The sequence below is a fragment of the Caloenas nicobarica genome, chromosome 5 (assembly GCF_036013445.1).
Source record: "Caloenas nicobarica isolate bCalNic1 chromosome 5, bCalNic1.hap1, whole genome shotgun sequence".
In the NCBI taxonomy this organism is placed as follows: Eukaryota; Metazoa; Chordata; class Aves; order Columbiformes; family Columbidae; genus Caloenas; species Caloenas nicobarica.
In genome coordinates this window covers 48,927,752-48,952,561 of record NC_088249.1, presented here as the reverse complement: position 1 = coordinate 48,952,561, position 24,810 = coordinate 48,927,752, and the positions used below count along the sequence as shown (strand labels likewise).

The following is a 24,810-nucleotide window of genomic DNA, read 5'->3' as shown; positions in this document are numbered from 1 at the left end:
CCTACCTTTTACTCCTTTAGGATTCTAAAGTCTAGTCAAAATCTTTGCAATGAAGCTAGCTCAGAAAGTCCTGCAATAAGATTAGAGCCAGCTGGTGAAAAACGGCATGTTACAGCACCTAGTAAATATCCACATGAAGCAACACTGGAGAGGTGAAAGCCTCTGTTGAACTTAACAGTTCATGAGCGTGTACTATACTGGCTGATACTGGTATATGACTAATGCCCCTTTAGCCTCTTCCTTCTAAATCCTTGCCCAGTTGATGATCTCTGCTATAGAAAAGTTATTATTTAAATACACACAACTGAAAATGAGAGAGCAATTATTTCCATTTTTGCCTGTAAGCAGGAAGCAGTGGCAGGGCTGTGAAAAAACCTAAGACTTTCCGAATCCCTGGAATCTGACTGGTGTCATCCACCATGTCTAGGTGCATGTGCTATGCCAGCTTTTGTGGCAGCTTCCATCCTGGTGATGCAAGGATGAAAAAAAGCTTTGTCTATGAGAGTCATCATATGACACCACATTGGGTAATCAGTCAGCAAAGGTCACAAGACATACAGCCATTCCTCTTGGCTTTACAGCTGCTTTCCAGAGCCAAGACTCCTCCTTCTTACTCCACTTTGCAGTCAAGTGCAGCAGCACTCCTGCCTGCCAAGCACTGGGAAGCCCTACCATAACAGTCAGGCTCTGTAAGAGGCACACCGTTCTTTTGTCTACAGGCGCCAACAAGAGAACCATAATGGATTTGCAAAATCTAATTAGCCTAAATAGATTGTTTCTGACTGCATCTGCAGCTGCTTGGCAACATAAAAGGAGTGCAAGTCTCACTTTTACAGATGTTCTAGGTTTGCATGGAGCAGGGGAGAAGAGCTTTTCTAAAATACAAAAAGCAATGGAGGAAAGTTACTGTTGCCCTACATCTTCTATAAGCTAAAAGAGGAAAGAGATATTCTAATTATTTTACTGTTCTAGCTATGGGAATTATGGCTACCTAATTTAAGACTCATAATACATACATAAAAATTTGCATAAGTAGGAAAAGTCCTTGTCCTGAGGAGTTTATGCCTTTATTAGACTTACAGGCTTTATTAGGCTTGTAGCTTTGTTAGGTGACAGGTAGTATCATCCCTGTTTTCCAGAAAGAACACAGACTGAGAGCCAGACTTGAAATGCTTCAGTGATGTGTAAGGCAAGTCTAATAAGGCAAGTGTGAAGGACACGCAGGAACAGGAGAAGTAAAAGTTCAAGACTATAGAAAATAATATCCATTGTATCCTTCTCTGACCAAAGCAACCAAGCAGTCTGATTCCCAGGCACTCAAACAAACTGATCCTTTTCCCCAGGGACTGCAATCTCTGCTGCTGGGGCTGCGGCACGGGATGGCAGCCAGTGCCTGGACTCCACAGTGCACAGCCCTGTGCTTTGTTACCAACCCATCTCTACCAGCAATCATGTATGCATACGCAAGCTGGGTGGCTGGGGTGAGTTGCAGGTTCCCTTCTGCCTCTCTCGGCCTGCTCATTCTGGCAGAGGCATTTCTCTCAGTAAGCTCTGGAAAAGCTCAGCTCACAGGGTCCTTACCCACTGATAACTATGACTATTTCTTCACTGCTTAAAATCATCTACATATGCCTTAGATTGGGCAGAGCCTCCTATCTGCTCACCTTCCTTTCTGTGAACCAATTTGATTTTCTGGGGCACCTAGCCTAATCCAGACTTGCAGAGCAGATCAGCATTTTGGTATTGTTCTGCTCTCTTCTTCTATAGAGTAAAACTTGTATTCTGGGGCCCAGTTCAAGTGCACACAAATAGCATTTAATCACCAACCGGGATTTTCTGCATCTCTGACCACTGTCATCCCACTGGACTAGCCAGTCAGTGTCGGGGAATGCTTAAACCTTCACAGAAAGTGATGCATCAAGTCTTTTCTCTGCACTTTAAGCAGTGTTTAGGTGATCAATGCTATTTCAGAGTTTATCACTTATCTGCTATGTTCCCTTAAGGAAGTCAGTTCATGTTTCTGTGCCCAGGTGCCTCCACCTCTCTACCACTGTTACTCTGACCTCCTTCACAGATCATTGTGATACATGGTATATTATTGCTGCATTATTCTCAGTAATTCTTTATCCAAAAAAGGCATGGGAAAAAGTAAGAGTCCTGAGAGTTAACCTCATGGTTTCTGTGAGAGCAGTAAGCTAGGGCTGCAGAACAAAGAAGGGTGACATAACCTGGACTGAAGGAAGACCAGTCTTCAGCTGCCTCTTTCACTATTCTTATTCTTCCATAGTTTTCATTAAGACTTTATAGAAATAAATCTGCTAGGTCAGTTTAGAAAATAAATGCCTTGCAGTGTGGGGGAGAATATCACATAAACCAAACATAAGAGTTCAGTATTCCAGAAAGAGATGTTGACTAGATGGCCAGGATCTTCCTACTGCTGATAGCACATATCATGGAGGTGAAACCCCTGAGCATATATTGATTTAAAAGTACTGCATAGCAATGGAACAGACAGCAGCCAACTTGTTCTTGATTTTGGGAGCTGTAAGACCAGCCAACAACCCTTCCCCCCCAAGAACGTATTCAGCATTCCTGAGGCAAGTGTAATCCTGGATCTTGACCAAGAAAGGATGGCTATAGACTCAGCGGACCAGAGGAGGATGTTACACTAATTGCCCCTTTCCACTTTTTCTCCACTAGCCCCCTTCCTCCTGTACTTGTACCTCCTCTTGTCTGAGGACCTTAGACACAGCAGCAAGTGGCTGCCAGCAGGATGCAAGGCGTAGCAGCTCATAGAGCCTGCCTGCCCTTGGCAGGAGTTATTCTGACTACAGGAAAAAGCAGAAACTCAAGAGACAGGCATGGAAAGTGCTGAGGAGGGAAGCTGCTCCTGATGGAATGCAAAAGGACTAAAACTAGCAAGAGCACAGCTGCATTCAGCGTCAAGTTATTCCCTGATTCCCCTTGCCCAACATTGCTCTGTAACTTGGATCGTTCCCTCCCTCCAGATCATTGCTGGATGGTTGTTTTCTTCCCCCAGGTATCATTCAGATGCACTGCTGGGATATCACACATTAAAATACAATAAATGGCCAAACAGCTTGTAACTAATAGTACTGGTTTCTAAAACGGAGTGGGGCAGGAGGGCTGAGAAATCCCTCTCTTGGAATGCGAGGGCCACCTTGTGCTGGGAACAGCAACCGTCAATGGATAGAAAACCAACTTGTCCAGAAAAGCAAATGAGAGAAGGGGGACAAGAAGCCATCTGGAGCAAAGTTGCAATAGGTGTTTTGGCGTTTGGAGATCTTTCCTCCTGGTACCAACGAGCATTACTCTTAATATCCTGCTGTAGGGGTAGATTCTGCTTTTGGAAGGGACAGGTAGCTACAGTGAGCAGCTCTTTGCAGATATACTCTGGCCCCAAACAGCAGCACAAAATCTTACCCAAACAAGTCAGACCTCAGATGTAACTATGCACAAACAGCTACATCTGGCAGGTATCAGCTCTGTCCTCAGCATGGACAAGTCCAGGGAGAAATAAGGTGTGACCTCATACAGTAAAATTTTGCTGAGTCTTACTGACATCTACACTACAGCCTGGTTTGCAATGGATAAAGATAAGCCTATAAGTAATACAGGTATGAAAATGAACTGTTAAAATGCAACAAACGTTTTACAGAGCAATTTCCAAATGCAAAATACTGCTATCCTAAACTGATGTGCAGGTGAGACAAGCCAGCTGGTTTGTCAGGGGAAAAGAAAAGCAGGCTTTGAATTTCTTATTTGTTTTTTTAAAATTCACTTTGAGGCTTTTATAATACTCTAAAGATGGATTAAGTTTCATCAGGTCAAATTATGAGAGGTGCCTCAAATGAACTGAAAACGCCTGTTTCTCTACACTGATTTTTAGAGGAGATTTAGCCTCATGGAAATTTATTTGTTCAAAAATGGGAGGTTGTTACTGTGTGAAAATACATTTCAAAGTCAGCCTAAAAGATTTTGCACTGCTGTTGATCAGTTTAGGTTTAATCTTTTTAAAACTTGGAATATTTTTGCAAGCTGGCTATGGACTTGGAGACAGTATTGTGCTGAGTTTTATTTACTTCAGGGTTTCTTCACAAACTTAAGAGGGGAAAAAAACAAACCAGCTTTTGGAAAATATTTCTCTAGCAAGGTAGGAATTCCTTTGCAAACCACCTTGGAAAGGAAGAGGGCGTGAGTATCCTGTTCATGAAAACTACTCAGAATCAGAATCCAGTAATCTGAATTTAAGTTAAGACTAGAGCTAGGTACTCTAAAGATTAAAACTCCACAAGGACAATACTGTTTTCTCTTACAGCAAAAGTGATAAACCCAGGAAATTCAGAATTCAAGTTACATTCAAAAGAAATCAGACTGTGTCACAGAAATGCAATTAGAGCACATACCTCTTATCCCGAAGGGTCTTAGACAAAGTGTGATTCCAAACTACACATCTAAGCAGTCCCTCTGTCTCCAGCAAGACCAGAGATGCAAATAAAGGTTACCCTCTATATACATACTCAGAAGGCTGAGTCAAACTAAGAGAGCTAGATGGCTCATTTTTCCCATTAGTGATTAACCACCAAAACTGCATGTGGGCAGGAAGAGTACATCTCAGCTTTTTGACAGAACATTAACACCACATCCTGAAGGGGAAGGAAGATCATCAACTGAAGCTTTAGATTGCTGAAGGCAGGGAGAACAACACCAGAGTTGAATTTTCTCCTGCACTTCCCTGTCCCAGACTCCAGCCTCTTTTGGCATTTGCAGCACGTGAGCTCTGATGTAACAGGACAGATGAACGTCATGAGTGACGTCACCCAGTTCAGCAACTAAGATGGCAATGTGGTGCCAGTGTTGGTTCCCAGCAGCAGGGCCACTCTTGACTGCTTTGGTGCTGCCAGTATAGCCTCACCAGAGATCAGACTGCACTGCAACTGCACAGGGGTAAAGGTCTCAATTTGACTGAGGCGGTGATCATTAAGGTAATGCGTAGCACCAAGGGTCCACATCGGCATGAGGGCAAACATTAGCACTTCCTGGAAACACCAGGGCTGTGGCTGACTCCTAGCTCTGCAGTCCTAGACACAAGGTGTTAGGTGCTTTTTTCCATCTCCAGACACCTCTCTTCTCTCTCCATAGATGCACCACTTCTAGGGCAGCAGCTGCATCTTTCATGCAGATGTGCTGGCTTGGTCAAGATGGGGTTAATTTCTACACTGCCAGGACACCTGGGTGTTCTATACCATGTAAGGTCAAGCTCAGGTGTAAAGGCGAGAGAAACCTGGGGCGTGCTCTCTCTCTCGCTGGCTGGGTCTGGATCGGCTCCTTCTTGACCACACGATCTGGTGCTTCTGTATTTCCGGCACGAGCGGTTTCAGCGCGAGCTGCGGGCGGAGCAACGGCAGAGTTTCAGCGCGAGCTGCAGCAGCAGCCCGCTCACCGCGCCGTGTGCCTATGGCGTGCGCAGGTTCTTTCGTTATCGTTGTTACTGCTTGTTCGTTCCTTGTCTTTTTGTTTGTTTGTTTTCCTTCGCTGTTTCGTTAAACTGTTCTTATCCCAACCCACCAGTTTTGCCTTTTGTTTCCTGATTCTTCTCCATCCCACTGGGGGCGGGGGAGCAAGCAGCACGTGGTTTTAGCTGCCAGTTGGGGGGCGGGGGCTAAAATACGACAGCTGCATAGGATGGAAGTGGGATATTGGAAAAGCCCTTAAAGAAAAGAGCCGATGATAGAATAAAATATTAAACTCCCAGAAAGAAGCAGTAAGCAGAACTGTGTGACCCAAATATTTCCCAGCAGGTAAGTATACCCTTTAATTGGATGCTTGTTGGCTTTGACATGGTATCCATGTGCTCTGCCTGACAGCTGCAAGAAGGGGTATGTACATATGAACTAATTACTAATTAGCCTAATACCACTATCCATATTTGATTACAACACTCTACTGCCCAACCTAACAGAGAAGTGTTACACAGAAGCAGGAATGAGACAGCTATCCCTTATCTAACCTGTGTGTTCTTGCTAGCGAACAGGAATCACTTTCTCTTCCTTCCTACCAAACACTCCTCATAGTTCTTCCCTCTTGGGGTTTCCCCCCTCTTCAAGCCTCTGAAAGTCCTGTATATTCTGTCCATCCTGATACACCTTATATGAGTAAAGCCGTTACAGCTCAGACCATAAAAGGTCCATCTATCCCAGCATGCAATCTCTGACAGTGAATAACACAAGATTGGCATATAGGTAACAGGTTCACATACTGCTTTTAAGAGTAATACTGCCACTGTTTCCCCACAACCAGCTGAAGCTCAATGGTACAGACGCCCTCCTTAAGTGACTACACTTACAAATAATACCATCAGTGTTTCATAGGTATAATTACAGCTTTAGAATTTGCATATTACAAACTTAGGAAATATTAATGTTTTGTGTATTTTTTCTACAAATAATAAGTTGTTGGTGGTGGTGGTTTTGTTTGTTTAATAAAAAGATGAGATGCTACATTTCAGTCTTTCTTGAAACTTTTAAAAATGTTCAGAACACTTTTAGTATCTCAATTTCTTAATCTTTCCTTAACCCTTCTGCCATTTATTACCTGCTATTTTTTTTCTATCTTGAGTTCACACTTGATTCTATTTGTATCTACCATAACTGAAACATACCCAGGGTTAGTTTCACCAGAAATTACATTTGCCATCCTGTGCTATAAACTATAAGTAGATCTACCAACAGCTTTGGGCTTTTTGCTAGAAGCCTAATAAACCTGAAAAAATTTTCGGTTTATTACACAACATATTCTCCAAGCTAGAATCCTTCATCATTAGTCACTCAAGGCAGCTGAATCATCTCTGCTACTCATCACTGGCCCAGAATTGCCATCTACAGAAGAGGACGTACTCTAGGCTTAAACCTTATGCAATGCAGCATGGAACAGCATGGATTTTTTTGGGGGGGGTGAAACTATTTTTCCACTTGATTTTACACTCGATTTCAATACAAAAATTAATAAAGCAGCTGAGAGAGGACAGGAAAAGATTAATAACTACTCTGTCTCAAAACATAACCCTTCTCCTCCTCCTCCTCCTTGCCCCCCAGGAATGCAAAAATATTTTTTTCATTTCAAAATGGTTTTAAATGAAAGCCAGCATGCAGAAAATGCATGGGACATCTACAGATTTTTAAAAATTTGGTATTTTTTTTAATGTGTGCTATGCAGCTATCAACAGATAAACAACTCTGAAAAATAAGAAAAATACATTTAATTTTAAGGAGTGATTAACATGACCTCAGAACCTATGTTTGGTCCTGTATTTAAATGGGATTTAAGTAGTCTGGCTTCTAGATTTCACTGTAGATCTAAAATAGCTGGACTCTTCATGGTTCTTCCGTAGCATGTCAAGAAGAAAACTTTCAGAAGCATTGAAGTCACTTAAAAGCCTAAATCTGGTTCTTAAAAGTAACTGTAAATCCTATTTCACTGTTAATACTGACAACATTGGCACAGTGTTTTCCTTTCTAAGAAGGTATACGTTGAGGTCACACCCAAGGTTGCATCTCAAAGCTTGCTGTTACTTCTGAAGTTGTAAAGGGTTGTCTGCTGAAGCATTAGCTGTTTGGCATTATGGGGAGGGACTCCTGGGCTGTGGTCTACTGTCACTGGATGGGCTATAGCTAATCTTTGGCTCTCAAACATTTTGGGTGGGCCTTGCATGTGAGCTACAGGAGGGGACTTAATCTCTGGATCTGGAAAGACTATCCTTCTGTCTCGGCATCCAATATTATTCAAGAGATTTTGGTAACCCTGACCATGAATTACCCATCAGTCCTAATGCTGCATATACAGGGGTTATGCCAATATAAGTAAAATTGTGTTCTATCTAACACATTTCTATGATTGTTATTCTCTACCTTAAATCTACCAGTTTACAACCAATTCTGTTGTAAAGTTTTGCAGCCAAACATATTAATTGGAGCAGAAGAGACTATAAATCTAATTACTGAATAGAACTGACTTCTGATGCACATCATAAAGCACCAGTGGAAAAATCTACGGTTTGTTGGACCCATAGATAGCTGTACACTTGACTGAAACTACCAAAACCATGAATCTTTTGCTTGTTAAGTTAAAACAATTTCTGAAGAACATCGTTTAACTGTCCCCATATCTGTTTCAGTGCTGACATACCTATACCTACAACAAGGAGTCATCCAACATCACCACCTAAGCTACTGTTTCTGTGGCAGGAACTGTTCTGATCAAATTTCACGCAAAGATGAATCTGAGTAAATTTAAAGTTAAATCAAATGTAGCTGCCTAGGAAGAAGTCACGGTGCTTGTCGGAAGGAGCAGTAACACTGAAAAAACTATGTATACCTTGCAATAATAAAAATATTTCATGGCATTAGTGTAAATAAGGTAGTAAGTCAGGCATCACTACCATAGAAGTTCCCTTGGTGGGCAAAAACCAGCAGCTACAATAGGCAAAAAAAGAACAAATACATAGCTAGTGTTTCTGCCATGAAATTATGCTGAAGACACACAAACTACCATGATCTTGTTAATTTGTGAAATCAAGGGGCAACAGAGATTATGTAAGGCCATAGGATTACTTATGATCCAGTCCAAAGAGAATACTCACTAGAGAAGGAGATTTAGGAAAACACGATACTAGCAGATATAATGCAAACTTAAGCTATTTTGCTTTTAATTTCCAGTTAGTCTTATTCTGCACAGCTCTCAAACCCTTGCCCTTTCATTCTAAAAAGAGCAACCAACCATACAAACATGGGGAGCAAAATGATTCTGTTTCTGAGCTTATTTTAAAAAGCATGCACTGGTAGCGCTAGGCTAAATGGACAAAGAAACCAGAAAACAAAACCCAAAACAGCGAAAAGCAGACTTGAATACATACTTTAAGGAGTACCTTTGGTGTGTTTAGCACATAGTGGCTGGCAGTGTAACTGAATAAAGCCAATGCATTGTGAACAACAGAGTAACGCTCTGAATGACTGTAAGCTTCACACAGGCTAATATCCAAGCATTCAAACAAATAGAAAAACAACCAAAACCCAAACAAACAAAAAAAACCCAAACAAACAAACCACATTGGAAAAACAAAAGAAAAAAAGACAGTAACAGGACATTCATATCTTGCAGAGAATCTGCAGCAATTTTATCAAACACAATATTATTCAAGTCCAAACCCCCCTGGCTTGCACGCTATATCTGGAGTTACAGATGAGGTAGAAAAGAGCATGCTAGATCAGCTCATAGGCGGACTCATATCAGACAATATTACAATAACATCCAACAATTGCGAGCTCCTGCTGTTTGCAGAAACATTGCTTCTTCTCAGCATAAGCAATTTTCCAGAAATTCCCTGGTGTCCAGGGGAATGTCCCTGTACATGTGATGCAGGAAAGGCTTGATTCTTATTTGGCTATTTCCAATTAAATCATTCCTCCTCAAATAAATTTAAAATACCTTCCTATATCACTCCAAAGAGACACGGGAAAGGTTAAACTGCCCTGTGCAAGGCAGCCAGACACATACTAATTTTCTTCTCTGTATCACTAGGATTGACATGAATAGTACCTAATAGGATCAAACTGCCTGTAATGTATTTTGCAGTGATTTTACTGTACAGTAAGTCTATGCAAGCCTCTAATTGAGCAGGGTACTTAGAAGTGCTCCCTCTCCCATATGCTCACTGTATTTTTTAAGAACACTCACAATTCTGTAACACTGTTTTGTGACGAAACAGTATTTTTGCCTTACGAAGAGCCAACACCTTTGCCCCATCCCTATTAACTCACCACATCAAAGGTGCAAGTCAGCTACATCTGCTACCCAAATGTCCAAAGGCTCATGCTGAACTATATGGCACCCCAGTATGCACTGCCTGTGCCAGGATACTTACAAATCCACAGCCAAGCTGCTATTTTCATGGTGATTGTAAAGTTTCCTTTTTAGCCTCCCAACCTGTTACATGTAACACAAAGCTAACTGACAAAGCCCATCTGTAATATGCTTCCTCCAACTCTTCAACCTGCTAAAAGATGTGCTGGGGTCATCCTCAACCTACGCAGCTGTTGCATCTTTTCTTACCAGTATGCTGGGAAATTAAGAGACATAAAGGCTACAGAGGGTCCCTGACAGTCAAATCACTATTAACTCTACAGTGTTTTGTGACCCAGACAGAAAGAAACACCCCCAGTTTGTCAAGTTCTCACATGTGACACACACATTCATATTCCCCTACTACTAAGGATCCTACTAAGGATATGGAAACATCATGATCTGCCAATTCACATAGAAATTATGGAAAGATATTATTTTATGCAGCAGAGGAAGGACACAAGAGACTGGGGTTGTACAGCCCCTGCCTACCTGAACAACTTTGGGGAACACGTTTACTTATTTTCAAGGTGTTTGTAACACCAAAAATCTGTGGACCTGCCTACCCTGGAAATAACTAAAAGCTTTTGTTCCAAACTCTCCAAGATGATTGTTCCATGAACTGGAGCAACCCAGAGCTCCTGATGCCCAAAGAGCTATTTATACACATTTCTGTATCAAAGAAATGCAGCTCCCATTAAGGGGCTGGCTGAACTATGAGTTAGTAAGAACATCTACTCCAGGAAAACAGCTTCTAAGGGCAGGATTCTCCTGTCATTTCTTCACCACCTGTTTCATGATCTACTCTCATTGCCTGATGCTGGTTTAGCAAGCCCTAAACTCACTCTTGAGCATAGTGGTCAGCAAATACCAACAACAGCTGGCAATGTTTGCTTGCTGCATCAAGCCCCTTTTCCTCAAATACCCAGGTGAACTATGTTTCTATAAACCAAACACCATCCGCTAGACCCACCAAGGCTGCTAGGGGGCCATTCAGCATGAGTCTGCAAGCAGGAGGAGCAGGGAGACAGAAGAGGTACAAGAAAAACGGTGTATGGAGCAAACTAGGGGAAACGGTATCCCAGAGCACACGACAGTAATAATCTGCAAGGCAGTGAACAGAAAGCACACAACTGTGTTCAACTCCTCACATCTTTCGCTGATACAGCCACATACTTGCAGGGCACATCACCCAGTAAAAATGCGGGTGAATTCTTGAGGAAAGAGCTGTGTTACTGTTATTTGTCATCAACTGTAACTAAACTCAGTACCCAAAAATGTCAGCACATTCATCAAAGCTTTCATGTTCAGTCTTCCATGTACTAAAGCCCCACGACTGACAGGAGAGGCTCTGCATTACATACAGGCCTACCCATTTAAAAAGAATATATATATACAGAGACACAGCTGGCCTTTAATAAAGACTGGACACGGTAAAAACAAAGTTACAAGTATTGTGTCTAATTCCGTATTTAATTCTCTGCTATGAATACAGAAGGGCAGATGAAGGCAGGTTCTACCATCTGATTTGCAGTCTAAAAAATGCTGAAATGCTTTTACAGATTTTTTTAAAAAATTATTCATTTCTGTGAGGGTCAGAGAGGTGGGCCAAACCATTGTGATGAGCTCACACACAGATTCACCCACCCATTTCCATTAATGCTTTCAAAATGGGGTAAATACAGTGGTCATGTAACTCAAGCTCTTGCTCTTCTGGGCAGAAAGGGCTGGACCTGACATCAAAATACTATGGAGCTAAGAATGGATTCAACTAATCCAAGAGCACATTTCAGTCATGATGCTACTTCTGTTTCTATACCCTTAGATTAAAAAAAAAAAATCTCTAAACCTTAATCCATGGTTCCATAAAAACACAAATAGCATAGACCAAAGTGCCATACAGTTATATCAACTATGACATTTTAGACCTGTTTCAAAGAAATGGCTTAAAAAGGAGATTTATGCATACAAACAAGTCCATTGTGCCCAAAAGTTTCCTAACATTCTTTTATTAAAAACAAAAGAGCCAAAGATTGCCCTGATACTCTTCATTGTTATAAAGCAGACTCCAAAGTATAACGTGAACTACATACGAGCAAAGAACTCCAGCTGATGCAGAGTTTAAAACTAGGTTTACAATTTCCTACTTTATTTGCATGGATGTATTTCTAAACTTAAAAACCCTTCTGGCAAGTAATCTCAATTTCTTATGACAAAATTTCTCACAACACACAAATATTTACAACATATACATATTTTTTCAGTCTTTTACAACTGGTTCTTAAAAGACAAACAATTTATAGGTTACCACAGAACAAAAGCTGTGACTTAGTTGTTTTTAATTTCATAAAACTATCATAAGTTAAAGTGAATAGATTTCCTTTAAATTCCTTGTAGCATTTTACAAGTGCAACAAAAAATATGAATAACCAATTTAGGACACTGCAGTTCATTGGATAAATGTTGCCCATTGTAATCACATTATTTCACAGCAAATTCTTGAAAAAATAAGCACCAATCATTCTTGCAAAGAACAATTTTATCTAAAAGTATTGAAAAGTGTTAAATACAAGGTGTTTAATTTACATAACAAGCAATAAATACACCATTATCCAAACTTTTATTCTGCATACTGCTACCCTTGTACATATAATGTACTAAAAAGTCAGCAAACTGTCAACAACTTCTCATTTTTTTAAAAATCTTTTTTTAAAGAAATCAATTTGACTTCCAACTGTTTGCTACTATAACAAAGGCCACAAACAGTATGTCTGGGACAGCGTACAGTGTTAAAATTGACAAACTCCAAGGGGGAAAAAACATCTAGCAAATAAACTGAAAAGCTGTAGATCATTGCTGGTGATATTAACATATACTAGAAAACCTTAATATGCTGCTACTATGATTTTTTAAATTATTTAGTCAAATATTGTAAGAGCAAATTAATGCTCTTACCAATAAAAAATAATTATGTAGCCACGCTGTATTCTCATTGTCCTGCATGGAAAGATTTGATGCAATTTCATAACTTTGCTTGAGCCTTTATTTTACAACAGAGCATTACCTCTACCCCAGAATTGCACATAAGGCTATTAAAAAGTACAATAAAAATCTGCACAAATCAGACTTAAGAAGAGTCAGTATGCTGTACACTTTCTACATTATGTTGATAGGTGAATAAACAATAAAGAAGTGCTGCCACTAAATTTTCCAGAAAGTTCTTCAGTTAAAGAATAAACAAATGGATTTTTTTTTAAATGACATCCAGGTCAATTTAAGACCTACAAGCTTATGCATTGAGTCTTAAAGACTGATCTTCTCTCCTCCTGGAAGAAATATCAATATCTATTGAATCCTTGCCAACAATAAGCCTTAATCTCTTTGCTGGAGGAAGAGGAATAAAGTCATCAAATTCATCATCATAGTCATCTTCCTCTTCATCCTCCTCTTCTGATGAAGATTCATCTGCCGTTTCCTCTTCATAGTGACCATAATCATCTACTTCCATTCTTGACTCCAAAAGGGAAAGAGTTTCACTACAACACATACCATTTTCATGAAGGTCCTCAGGGTATGTCCCTCTGTTTTCTTCCTCTCGTTTTAGCTGTATTTTTAATTTTGTTGAACTATTGCCTGATCCTGAGTTAAACCCATTATTTAGCTTTGCTACATATAAATTATTATCCTTCTCATGGTCTTTGCTTAATTTGATGCTTATTTTTGAAGAACTCATTCCATCACTTTCTTGGTCATTTGCCTTGCTACTGCTATCATGGCGCCTACGAAGAGTCAGTTTAGGTATCCCAGAGCTATTTTCAAGGATAAGTTGTGCATCATATCTCGTGATTCGTCTCTTCTTCTTGCTTTTTGCAGTTCTAAAGCTGTCTTTTGCTGTAAAATTGTCAGATGTTAAAACAGAGCAGCCACCAGATCCAGGGATACAGTCCTTATAGCCAACAGGTGTGTCTACCACATTATTCCTCTCTTTGACTTCTGAATGAGAACTAACCAAATCTGGCACTGCACCTTTCACAGGTGTACTGTGTGTAGTATCAATTTCTTCTATTTTTGCAGATGGTTTCACAAGTTTTCCTTGTCGAGATTTCTTTTTTGACATGCCTGCATCATTTTTCTGGCATCTAATTTGCCCTTTATGTGATGGTCCATGAGTCACGTCATTTTCATTTTTCATATGACACTGCTGCTCTAAAATATCCGATTGTGTTTCAGTCAAATTATTTTTATAGCTATCCAAAATATTTGGTTCAAGCTTTATGTCAGAGGTCTCCTTCAAACTCATTCTTGTTCTCATTGACCTCCTTGTTACATATGTGCAGGGTGGTATATCACCATGCTCGTGAGCACCTTTCACAGAATTCAGTTTATGTTCTCTTGCTGCGTGCCTTGTTAAGCATCCACTAGAGACTGCAACTTTGACTGGTCCCTCCAATTCTTTATCCTTTTTAATGGGCAAGTTTTTATACAAAACTACTTTGGGCTCTTTGAGAACTAAATTTCCCATTTCGAGCTTTCTGGAAGCATTCTTTTGCTCTGGCCTTTTGCACTGATTTCTCAACTTTATCTTTGAAAGTAAAGGCTTTGCAGGCTTTTTCAGTCTCTTTGGTACCCTGGAATTATTTATATGAGTTAGTTTAGATGAGGTAGAATTTGATGATGCTGGAATTCTTGATATAGACTGTCTTGTTAATGCTCTGGTTTTGCTGTTCTTTTTTACGCCAATTGAAGATTTTCTGTTATCTGCAAAAGAAAAAGGTGGTTTTGTTATGACACTGCTTTATCCTAAGATTCCTACTCCCAAATACTGCAGTTATTTTAAACACTTCATCAAAATCTGTGAAACAGGCTAGAGAGTACGCAGTAAGGAGGCAAGACTGCTTAACTTGCAAATCAGACATGAAAGAAATTGTCAAACAAGTCACAAGTACACCTAAATTCCAGGTACACTTCCCTTACTGCCCCAAATATATCAAATTTGTTTTTTACTGAAATTCTTCTTCTCCCATTTTTTTTCAAAAATCTGTTCCACATTATCCACAGATTTTACTGAGTATTATTCCAGCAAAATCTGATGATCAGCATGCTGTAGTATTAACCCCAGAATTTTCTCCTACAGGGAAAGGGAAAAAAAACCTTAACTACTGTAATGATTTCCATTTCAGGTATCCGGTTTCCTGTCACCTACTGTGGTAAGCAAGTAAGTTTTGTCTACGCAAGCAAAGCTGCAATTCTAAAGCTTTTTTAATTAGAGATCATAAGAGAGTTTTGGGAAGTTGTGTGCCTTTTTTTTTTAAAATCACAGGAGCAAAGAGGAACCAGATGGAACCATATTTTATGTGGCTCCAAACCTGTTTGCTATTAGGTTGGTGCAGAAGTAATTGCGGTTTTGGACTGTGAATTTTAAGTCATTATAACCAGGCTCAAACACATCTTTATTAATAAAAATAGGAACCATTACAATCAACATATTTTTGCCAATGGGAAATAAGTTTTATTCCTGTAGCATAAAAATTTGTGCTTCGGATTTCGATGAAGTCTTGGAAAGCATTTTCTGCATCCTGCTTGTCATGCAAGTGTTTTTCCTACAAAAAGTTGTCAGGATGCTTGAAAAAGTGGTAATAGGTTGGCGAGAGGTCAGGTGAATATGGCAGATGAGGCAAAACTTTGTAGCCTAATTCATTCAACTTTGGAAATGTTGGTTGTGAGACATGCTGTCTGGCATTGTTGTGGAGAAGAATTGGGCCCTTTCTATCAACCAATGCTGGCTGCAGGCGTTGCAGTTTTTGCTACATCTCATCACTTTGCTGAACAGACTTCTCAGATGTAATGGTTTCACCAGGATTCAAAAAGCTGTAGTGGTCTGCTGCCAGTCTGATCCAAAGAGTGACCATGACCTTTTTTTGGTAGAAGTTTGGCTTTGGGAAGTGCTTTGGAGGTTCTTCTTGGTCACTGGCCATTGCCGGTTGTCGTATAAAATCCACTTTTCATCGCATGTCACAATCGGATTGAGAAATGGTTTATTGTTGTTATGTAGAAGAATAGAAGACGTGACACTTCAAAATGACAATTTTTTTTAATTTTCAGCCAGCTCGTGAGGCACCCACTTCTTTTTTCCCCCCAATTTGCTTCAAATGCCAAACGACCGTAGAATGGTCGACATTGAGTTCTTCAGCAACTTCTCATGTAGTTGTAAGAGATCAGCTTTGATGATTGCTCTCAACTGGTCGCTGTGAACTTCAAATGGCTGCCACTACGCTCCTCATCTTCAAGGCTCTCGTCTCCTTTGCAAAACTTCTTGAACCACCACTGCACTGTACATTCATCAGCAGTTCTTGGGCCAAATGCATTGTTGTTGTTGATGTGAGTTGTCTCTGCTGCTTTACGACCCATTTTGAACTCGAATAAGAAAAATGCTCGAATTTGCTTTTTGTCTAACATCATTTCCATAGTCTAAAATAAATATAAAATAAACAGCAAGTAACAAGTCAGTAGCAAAAAAAGAAAGCAAGAAAAGCGCATTAAAATGATGTATAAAAACCAATACATTTAAGAATGTATCCCAATATCAAACAGCAAATTTAAACAATGCAAAATCTGCAATTCCTTCTGCACCAACCTAATAGTTAAGTCAAAGTTGAAGTTATTTATATTTAGCCTATACTGAAGGTGGCAGGGGTGGGGAAGGGGGTAAAGTAAATAAATGATACTCACTACTCCATGAAGTAGTCTCTCAGGAGCATAACAAACAAAAATCCTTTCCAATTTCTTCTGAGATTACTAACTGTGTACTTTCACTTCAGAATAGGTACCTGAACTATCAGTCATAGAATCATTTCAGTTGGAAGAGACACTCAGGATCATCAAGTCAAACCATAACCTAACTCTAGCACTAAACCATGTCACTAAGAACCTCATCTAAACACCTTTTAAACACCTCCAGGGATGGTGACTCAACCATTTCCCTGCACGGCCTGTTCCAATGCCTGACAACTCTTTCTGTGAAGAATTTTTTCCTAATATCCAATCTAAACCTCCCCTGGTACACCTTGAGGCCATTTCCTCTTGTCTTAACACTTGCTACTTGGGAGAAGAGACCAACACCCTCCATGCTACAACATTCTTTCAGGTAGTTGTAGACAGCAATAAGGTCTCCCCTGAGCCTCCTTTTCTCCAGGCTAAACAGCCCCAGGTCCCTCAACTGCTCCCTATAAGACTTGTACTCCAGGCCTCTGAGCGGCTTCGTTGCCCTACTCTGCACTCTCTCCAGTACCTCAATGTCCTTCTTATGATGAGGGGCTCAAAACTGAACACAGGCCTCCCACAGGTGGAGCCTCACCAGTACTGAGTACAGTGGCACAATCACTTCTCTAGTCCTACTGGCCACACTATTCCTGATACAAGCCAGGATGCTGTTGGCCTTTTTGGCCACCTGGGCACACTGCTGGCTCATGTTCAGTCGGCTGTTGACCAACATCCCCAGATCTCTTTCTACCAGGCAGCTTTTCAGGCACTCTTCCCTGAGCCTGTAGCCCTGCCTGGGGTTGTTGTGACCCAAGTGCAGGACCCAGCACTTGGCCTTGTTAAATCTCATACAATTGGTCTCGGCCCAGCAATCCAGGCGGTCCAGATCCCTCTGGGATCCTGAGCCTTCCTACCCTCCAACAGATCAACACTCCCACTCAATCTGGTGTCGTCTGCAGACTTACTGAGGGTGCACTCAATCCCTTCATCCAGATCATTGATAAAGAGACTAAACAGAACTGGCCCCAATACTGAGCCCTGGGGAACACCACTGATGACTGGCTGCCAGCTGGATTTGACTCGGTTCACCACAACTCTTTGGGCCCGGCCATCCAGCCAGTTCTCTATCCATCGTAGAGTACACCCATCCAGGCCATGATCTGCCAGCTTCTCCAGGAGAATGCTGTGAGATATGGTGTCAAAGGCTTTACTGAAGTCTAAGTACACAACATCCATAGCTTTTCCCTCATCTACTAGTTGGGTCACCTCATCATAGAAGGAGATCAGGCTGGTCAAACAGGACCTGCCTCTCATAAACCCATGTTGAACGGGCCTGATCATATGGTTCTCTTGTATGTGCTGTGTGATGTTACTCAAGATCATCTGCTCCATGACCTTCCCCAGCACTGAGGTCAGACTGACAGGTCTGTTGTTCCCTGAATCCTCCTTGCAGTCCTTCTTGTAGATGGGTGTCACATTTGCCAACTTCCAGTCAACTGGGACCTCCCCAGTTAGCCAGGATTGCTGACGGATAATGGGAAGTGGCTTAGTGATCACCTCCACCAGCTCCCTCAGCACCCCTGGGTGTGTCCCATCTGGCACCATCGACTTGCTGGTGTCCAAGTGGTGCAGCAGGTTGCTAACCATTTCCCCCTTGGATTATTGGGACTTCATTCTGCTCCCCATCCCTGTCTTCTGGCTTAGGGGGCTGGGTACCTGGAGCACAACTGGTCTATTAAAGACTGAGGCAAAGGCATTTAGTACCTCAGCCTTTCCCTCATCCTCTGTCACCATGTTTCCCCCGGCATCCACCAGGGGATGGACATTCTCCTTAGCCCTCCTTTTGTTGCTGATATATTTACAGAAGCATTTCTTGGTGCCTTTTACAGTGGTAGCCAGGCCTAGCTAAAGTTGGGCTTTGGCCCTTCTAATTTCCTCCCTGCAAAACCTCACAGCATTCTTGTATTCCTCTTGAGTAGCCTGCCCCTTCTTCCAAAGGCTATAAATTCTCTTTTTATTCCTAAGTTCCAGCCACAGCTCTCTATTCAGCCAGGGCAGCCGTCTCCCCACTGGCTTGCCTTTCGGCACACGGAGACAGCCTGCTCCTGTGCCTCTAACATTACCTTCTTGAAGAGAGACCAGCCTTCCTGGACAACTTTGTACTTCAGGTCTGCCTCAACAGCCAACCAGCCTCCTAAACAGGTCAAAGTCTGCCCTTTGGAAGTCTGAAGTAGCAGTTCTGCTGACAGCCCTTCTAACTTCTCCAAGAATAGAAAACTCAATCACAGAATCATGGAATGGTTAGGGTTGGAAGGGACCTCTAGAGATCATCTAGTCCAACCCACCTGTCAAAGCAGGTTCACCTAGAACAGATTGCAAAGGAATGTGTCCAGGTGGGTCTTGAATGTCTCCAGAGAAGATGACTCCACAACCTCTCTGGGCAGCCTGTTCCAGTGCTCTGTCACCCTCAAAGTAAAGAAGTTTCTCCTTATATTCAGATGGAACCTCTTATGCTTCAGTCTGTGCCTTCTGCCCCTTATCCTATCGTTGGGCACCCTGAAAGGAGTCTGTTCCCATCTTCTTGACATCCACCCTTGAGGTATTTATTAACATTGATGAGATCTCCCTCAGCCTTTTCTTCTCCAGGCTAAACAGACCCAACCCTCTCAGTCTCTCTTCTTAAAAAAGGTGCTCTAGGCCCCTAATCATCCTCATAGCCCGCCACTAGACTCTCTCCAGTAATTCCTTATCCTTCCTAAACTGGGAAGCCCAGAACTGGACACAGTACTCCAGATGCAGTCTCACCAGGGCAGAGTAGAGAGGGAGGATAACCTCCCTCAACGTGCTGGTCACACTCTTCTTAATGCACCCCAAGATACTGTTGGCTTTCTTAGCCACAAGGGCACATTGTTGCCTCATGGTCAACCTGTTATCAACCAGAACTCCCAGGTCCTTTTCTGCAATGCTGCTCTCCAGCAGGTCCACCCCTAACCTGTACTGGTGCCTGGGGTTATTCCTCCCCAGGTGCAGGACCCTACACTTGCCCTTGTTGAATTTCATCAGGTTCTTCTCTGCCCAGTCCTCCAGCCTGTCCAGGTCTTGCTGAATGGCAGCACAGCCTTCTGGTGTATCAATCCTTCCTCCCACTTTGGTATCATCAGCAACCTTGCTAACGGTGCACTCAGTCTCTTCATGCAGGTCATTGATGAACAGGTTCAACAGGACTGGACCTAACACTGACCCCTAGTGAACCCCACTAACTACAGGCCTCCAACTTTACACTGTTGATCACAACCCTCTGAGCTCTGCCATCCAACCAATTCATACCATCATAGAAGGCTATCAGGTTGGTCAAACATGATTTCCCTTTGGTGAACCCCTGCTGACTATTCCTGATAACCTTCTTTTCTTCCACATGCTTGAAGATGATGTCCAGAATGAGCTGTTCCATCACCTTTCCAGGGATGGAGGTGAGGCTGACTGGCCTGTAGTTTCCTGGGTCGTCCTTCTTGCCCTTTTTGAAGACTGGAGTGACGTTGGCTTTCCTCCAGTCCTCAGGCACCTCTCCTGTTCTCCAAGACCTTTCGAAGATGATGGAGAGTGACTTTGCAATAACATCTGCCAACTCTCTCAGCACTTGTGGGCGCATCCCATTGGGGCCCATGGATTTGTGGATGTCCAGTTTGTATAAACAATCTCTAACCTGATCCTCCTCAACCAAGGGGAAGTCTTCCTTTCTCTGGACTTTCTTTCCTACCTCCAGGGTCTGGGATTCCTGAGGGCCAGTTTTAGCAGTAAAGACAGACATGAAGAAGGCATTCAGTAACTCTGTCTTCCCTGTATCACCAGAACACCCTCCTCATTCAGCAGCAGACCTGCATTTTCCCTAAACTTCCTTTTGCTGCCGATATACTTGAAGAAGCCCTTCTTGTTGTATTTTCATGGTCACTATGCCCAAGACAACAGCCAACCAACATGCTGCCTACAAGTCCTTCTCTATTTACAAACAATAGAACCAGTGGGACGCCCTCCCTAGTAGGCTCACTCATCAGCTATGTCAGGACCTTGTCTTCCATGCACTCCAGGAGCCTCCTAGACAGCTTCCTCTCTGCTGTATTTCCAGAAGACATCTGGTAGGTTGAAGTCCCCCATACGAACTAGGGGTAGTGATCAGCAGACTTCTCGCGGCTGCCTGCAAAATATTTCATCTGCCTCTTCATCCTGATTGGGTGGTCTGTAACAGACCCCCACCAGGATGTCCACCTTGTTGCCCTTCCCCTTGATTCTCACCCACAGACACTCAACCTTATCACCACTCTTATCAAGCTCCAGACAATCAAAACACTCCCTAACACACATGGCTACCCCACCTCCTCTCCCTCCTCACCTATCCCTTCTGAATATGGATGTCCTAGATGTCGAGAGGGAATAGCTGCCTAATTTAAAGGGTCTCTAAAAGAAACAACTATTTGTTTCATAATCTCTACTAACGATGTTTATTTTAAAACTCTTTTCCTACAAAATGTAGATAACTATATAAGTTTTCTTCCCTAAACCATACTACTGCATGTGTTAGTTCACCATACTTTGAAATACATACATTAATGACGGAACTTTAACTGACATGCTTAGAAATATGACACAAACTATTTGCTTTTAATAGAAATAAAAGAAAACAGAAGAGGAACATACCATGTATTGTTCTTGAAACACTTCAGGAAAACCATGAATTTGCTATTTAAATTGCCTTTAGATTCCTGAATAAATTACAGTTCTAAAGACCAGTATCTGAGATGCATCTCAACACTAAGAGAGGAATTCCATCACCGCGAAAGTTTTTCATGCTTTTATGAAACCTTTAATCCGGCATTCAAAGCTTTCCCCCTTACTTACTTGCATTAGCTTTTTCCTGAGTGGTATCTGCATCAGTGTTAGAGCTGACGGACTGGCTGTCTGAATTTTTGCTGCTGTCACCCAACTTTTTAAGTCTATTCAATCGTTTATCTGTTTCTCTCAGTCCATATTTACTATTAATCACAGGAGTAGGTGCTGGCAATCCCACTCTCGATTTAAAAGCACCAGTTCCACGTCTACAAAGAAAAACAGGACATAATATAAACTTTGAACTTTGTTTAATACACAATAATTTGAATCCCAGGTATATATGGATAAAAAATACCAATAACCACTTAATTTATTAGCATTTCGTGGGCTGTTTTAATAAGGTATCTATATACTTATTTTAGTAAGATGTGCAGAAAAACCTATTTACTTCTTGCAAGAAGAAAAACTGCAAAAGTAGGTTTTCCCTTGCTTTATGCCTATTTTAGTATTGTTTCACTGTCAAATTATACAGGTGAAAATGAATTACAGTAGTTCAGAATACTACTTATATTAGCTTAGAAAACAATGTAAATGTTTCCTAATCACTTTGGGCTAGTAAAAAAATGCCGGCTTCAGTTACAATGCTTCTTACTGCATCAGCAAGGGTTGGAAAGTACAGAAAATGGAATAAAATTATCACATAGTTCTGTGTTCTTTCATAACTGAAAGAATCCAGTATGTATTTACAAGGATCATGAAATCACTTCGCAAACATATTACTTTAAAAGAAAAAGAGAAAAGTTATCACAGAAAAGGATGAAGACTAAGAATTCCTGTTCTTGCATTTCAACCAGTACTGCTAGGTTTCCTTTGATACTCTGCAGTAATCCAGTATGCTTGCACTTCACAGAATTACTGAAGACAACTTCGGTTTGGGTTCCAGTGTGTTGTAATGGAAGGAAATCTACAGAACTTAACCAAAATTGCACCAAAAAGATGATTATTATGCAGCCACAATACTTGTTCTGAAGTTAACTGGTATTTGTTTGATATAGAACATTCTTTCTATATTAATTTGAATTCAGCAAATTATGGGCAGCTTAAGATACTAGACTGAACATGGCACAAGAAACAGCCACTTCAGATCAAAAAGTAATGGTACTATGAACAACCACAACTGTCTTCTGTCACGTCTTTGGTGCCCAGTTGTCTCAGCCAGCATGAACGGCAGGCTCACCTAAAAAGACTACAGGTACATATGTAAAGATATGCATCTTTTCTTGGTGATGATTTTTGGAGGCTTGAGAAAAAAAAAACATCTGTAAAGTGCCCACCTTCCCACAGCTCCCAAACATACCCCACAGATTCTTTAAAGTCTAGCATTTTAACATTAAAAATGAACACCCTTTACAGCATAGTCAGAATTGGGTCACTTCAAGGTGAATTTTTCGTGGCGTACAAAGCAACAGTTGCCTTGTCAGTGTTGGTTAAGACTCATTTTTTCTTGCTCAACTCCCCTAAATCCAAATCTCTCATATTTGATTGCTGTACCATGGATTGTGACTGAAAAGTAGATTCCTAAAGTTAAAATTACTGAAACGTTAGCTTTAAAATATAACATTTTCATGTACTTAAAATACAAAGATGACAAGTTAATGAAAATGTTTGGACACACAAAATTCAATTGTCCTGAAAGAGAAAGTATGTTGGAATTACATTAAAATCAACAATCAAAGTAACTTGAGCAAAAAGAAACAAGATGAAGTAACCAGGAAACCTACTAACAAGGAAAGAACAATCAGGGTTCACAGCTATTCAGTACTAAACAGCTCCCAGGACCGATGTATGTTTTTACCAACAGCTCTCTAGATAAAGCCTGAGACTATACCCTTCACTTAGAATGATCTACTGACATTGTATAAGTTTGGAGGTCCACACCAGAGGGTTTTCCCTTGAGTTGCAAGAATTGGTAGTGACCTAATTGGCTAGCAAAAATGAAGGTAGGCTTATTAAACTATTCATATGTAGGTGTACTAAGCTATTTCTCAATATGGTATTTTGTCCTTTATAGGTTTTTTTTTTTAATTCTCTCTACAGTTAGGTCAAATGGTAACAAAACTGTTACAGGTTCTACATAGTTCCTCTTGGAATCAGGTGAGGCTCTCACAAATGATGTTGAGCCTCCATGCTCACAGTAAGCAGAAGTTTCAACATGACAAAAACAAACTATGAACTCCTTTGAACTGATTTTGTGAAGGAAATAGGTTGGGACAGCACAGGTGAAAAACAAATTAACAACTTTGCTGCTATTGTATGATGGACAGATACAGGCAAGCACTGTACAAACCTGTAGATCTTTATGAACACACAAACCCCCAGGTTCTAACAACACAGGGTGAAAAGTACTTTGCCCATTCCCAGCAGAAGAGAACTTCAGGTCAATGTAAAGAACGTTAATGAAATTTGCTTTTTCTAGTGCAAAAAGAGAGCAGAAATTGGGGGTCAGTTGCTAATGGTCTCATAGAAGCTACAACTGCTTTTCCTTCCAATTCTAGTTTATTTGGTATAAATATTCTTAAGAATCTACACTTGTTTTGTTATTCTCATTTTGGGCTATTTCCAGAACAGAGAATCAAAAGAAAAACAGAATGCAGGAGTTCTCAGAAAACATGGCCATTCAGTAATAACATTAAAAAAAAGGAAAATCACTACAACAAATACCTAGGAAGCAATTATGTGTCCAAAAATCTTAGTATTCATAATTAAGGACTTTCAGTTCCACAAAATATATCATGAATACGACCGATTTGAAACTTATTTCCATTAATGCATACCTTTCACAGGTGTAACATTCGCAGTATTCGTTATTTTCTCCAAAAAACCCATCTCCATAGTAACAAGAGATTTCTTCTCCAGGTTCAATATCTCTTAGAGCTTTCACGCATGCTGTATCCCTGCCCGTTGATACAAACTGGGAAAGGAGGGAAAAAAAAAAATCATTAAGGTTGAACAGTATTTGAATAAGAAAAAAAAAGTAAAACAGTTGGGGAGGAAAAGATGCAGGGACAAAAAGGGAAATAAATGTGGGGTGCTTTATCTACTTTTAATTTCTTGCTTACCTTACAGTTAGGTCTGCAATCTGAAAAAGGTCCAAAAGATAAAGTCAATTAACTGTTGATAAGACCTGAAACATGAATAATTGTAGATATCTAAAGTAAGGATTCACTCTGACTTCAATAATTGTAGAATCTCAACTAAATACTGGGACTTATGTTAGTACTGCACAAAACTATACATCAAAAGATACCT

The 24,810-nt window shown here is 40.9% G+C and overlaps 1 protein-coding gene across 7 annotated transcripts in view; it reads right to left on the bottom strand.

Moving 5' to 3' along the window:
* Positions 1–24,810, bottom strand: part of KMT5B (lysine methyltransferase 5B) — a 55,647-nt gene that overhangs the window by 4,365 nt on the left and 26,472 nt on the right. For 5 of the 7 annotated variants that reach the window (XM_065636402.1, XM_065636401.1, XM_065636404.1 and 2 more), the window contains exons 7-10: positions 24,621–24,640; positions 24,336–24,472; positions 21,571–21,767; positions 11,855–14,676 (exon numbers count right to left, since the gene is read on the bottom strand). In XM_065636402.1, the coding sequence (XP_065492474.1) occupies positions 13,208–14,676; positions 21,571–21,767; positions 24,336–24,472; positions 24,621–24,640 (1,823 nt within the window). In that variant the 3' untranslated portion in view covers positions 11,855–13,207. Of the gene's footprint in view, positions 1–11,854; positions 14,677–15,038; positions 16,387–21,570; positions 21,768–24,335; positions 24,473–24,620; positions 24,641–24,810 lie in introns of those variants that run through there. The other 2 variants (XM_065636406.1, XM_065636407.1) reach the window with 2 other exon arrangements.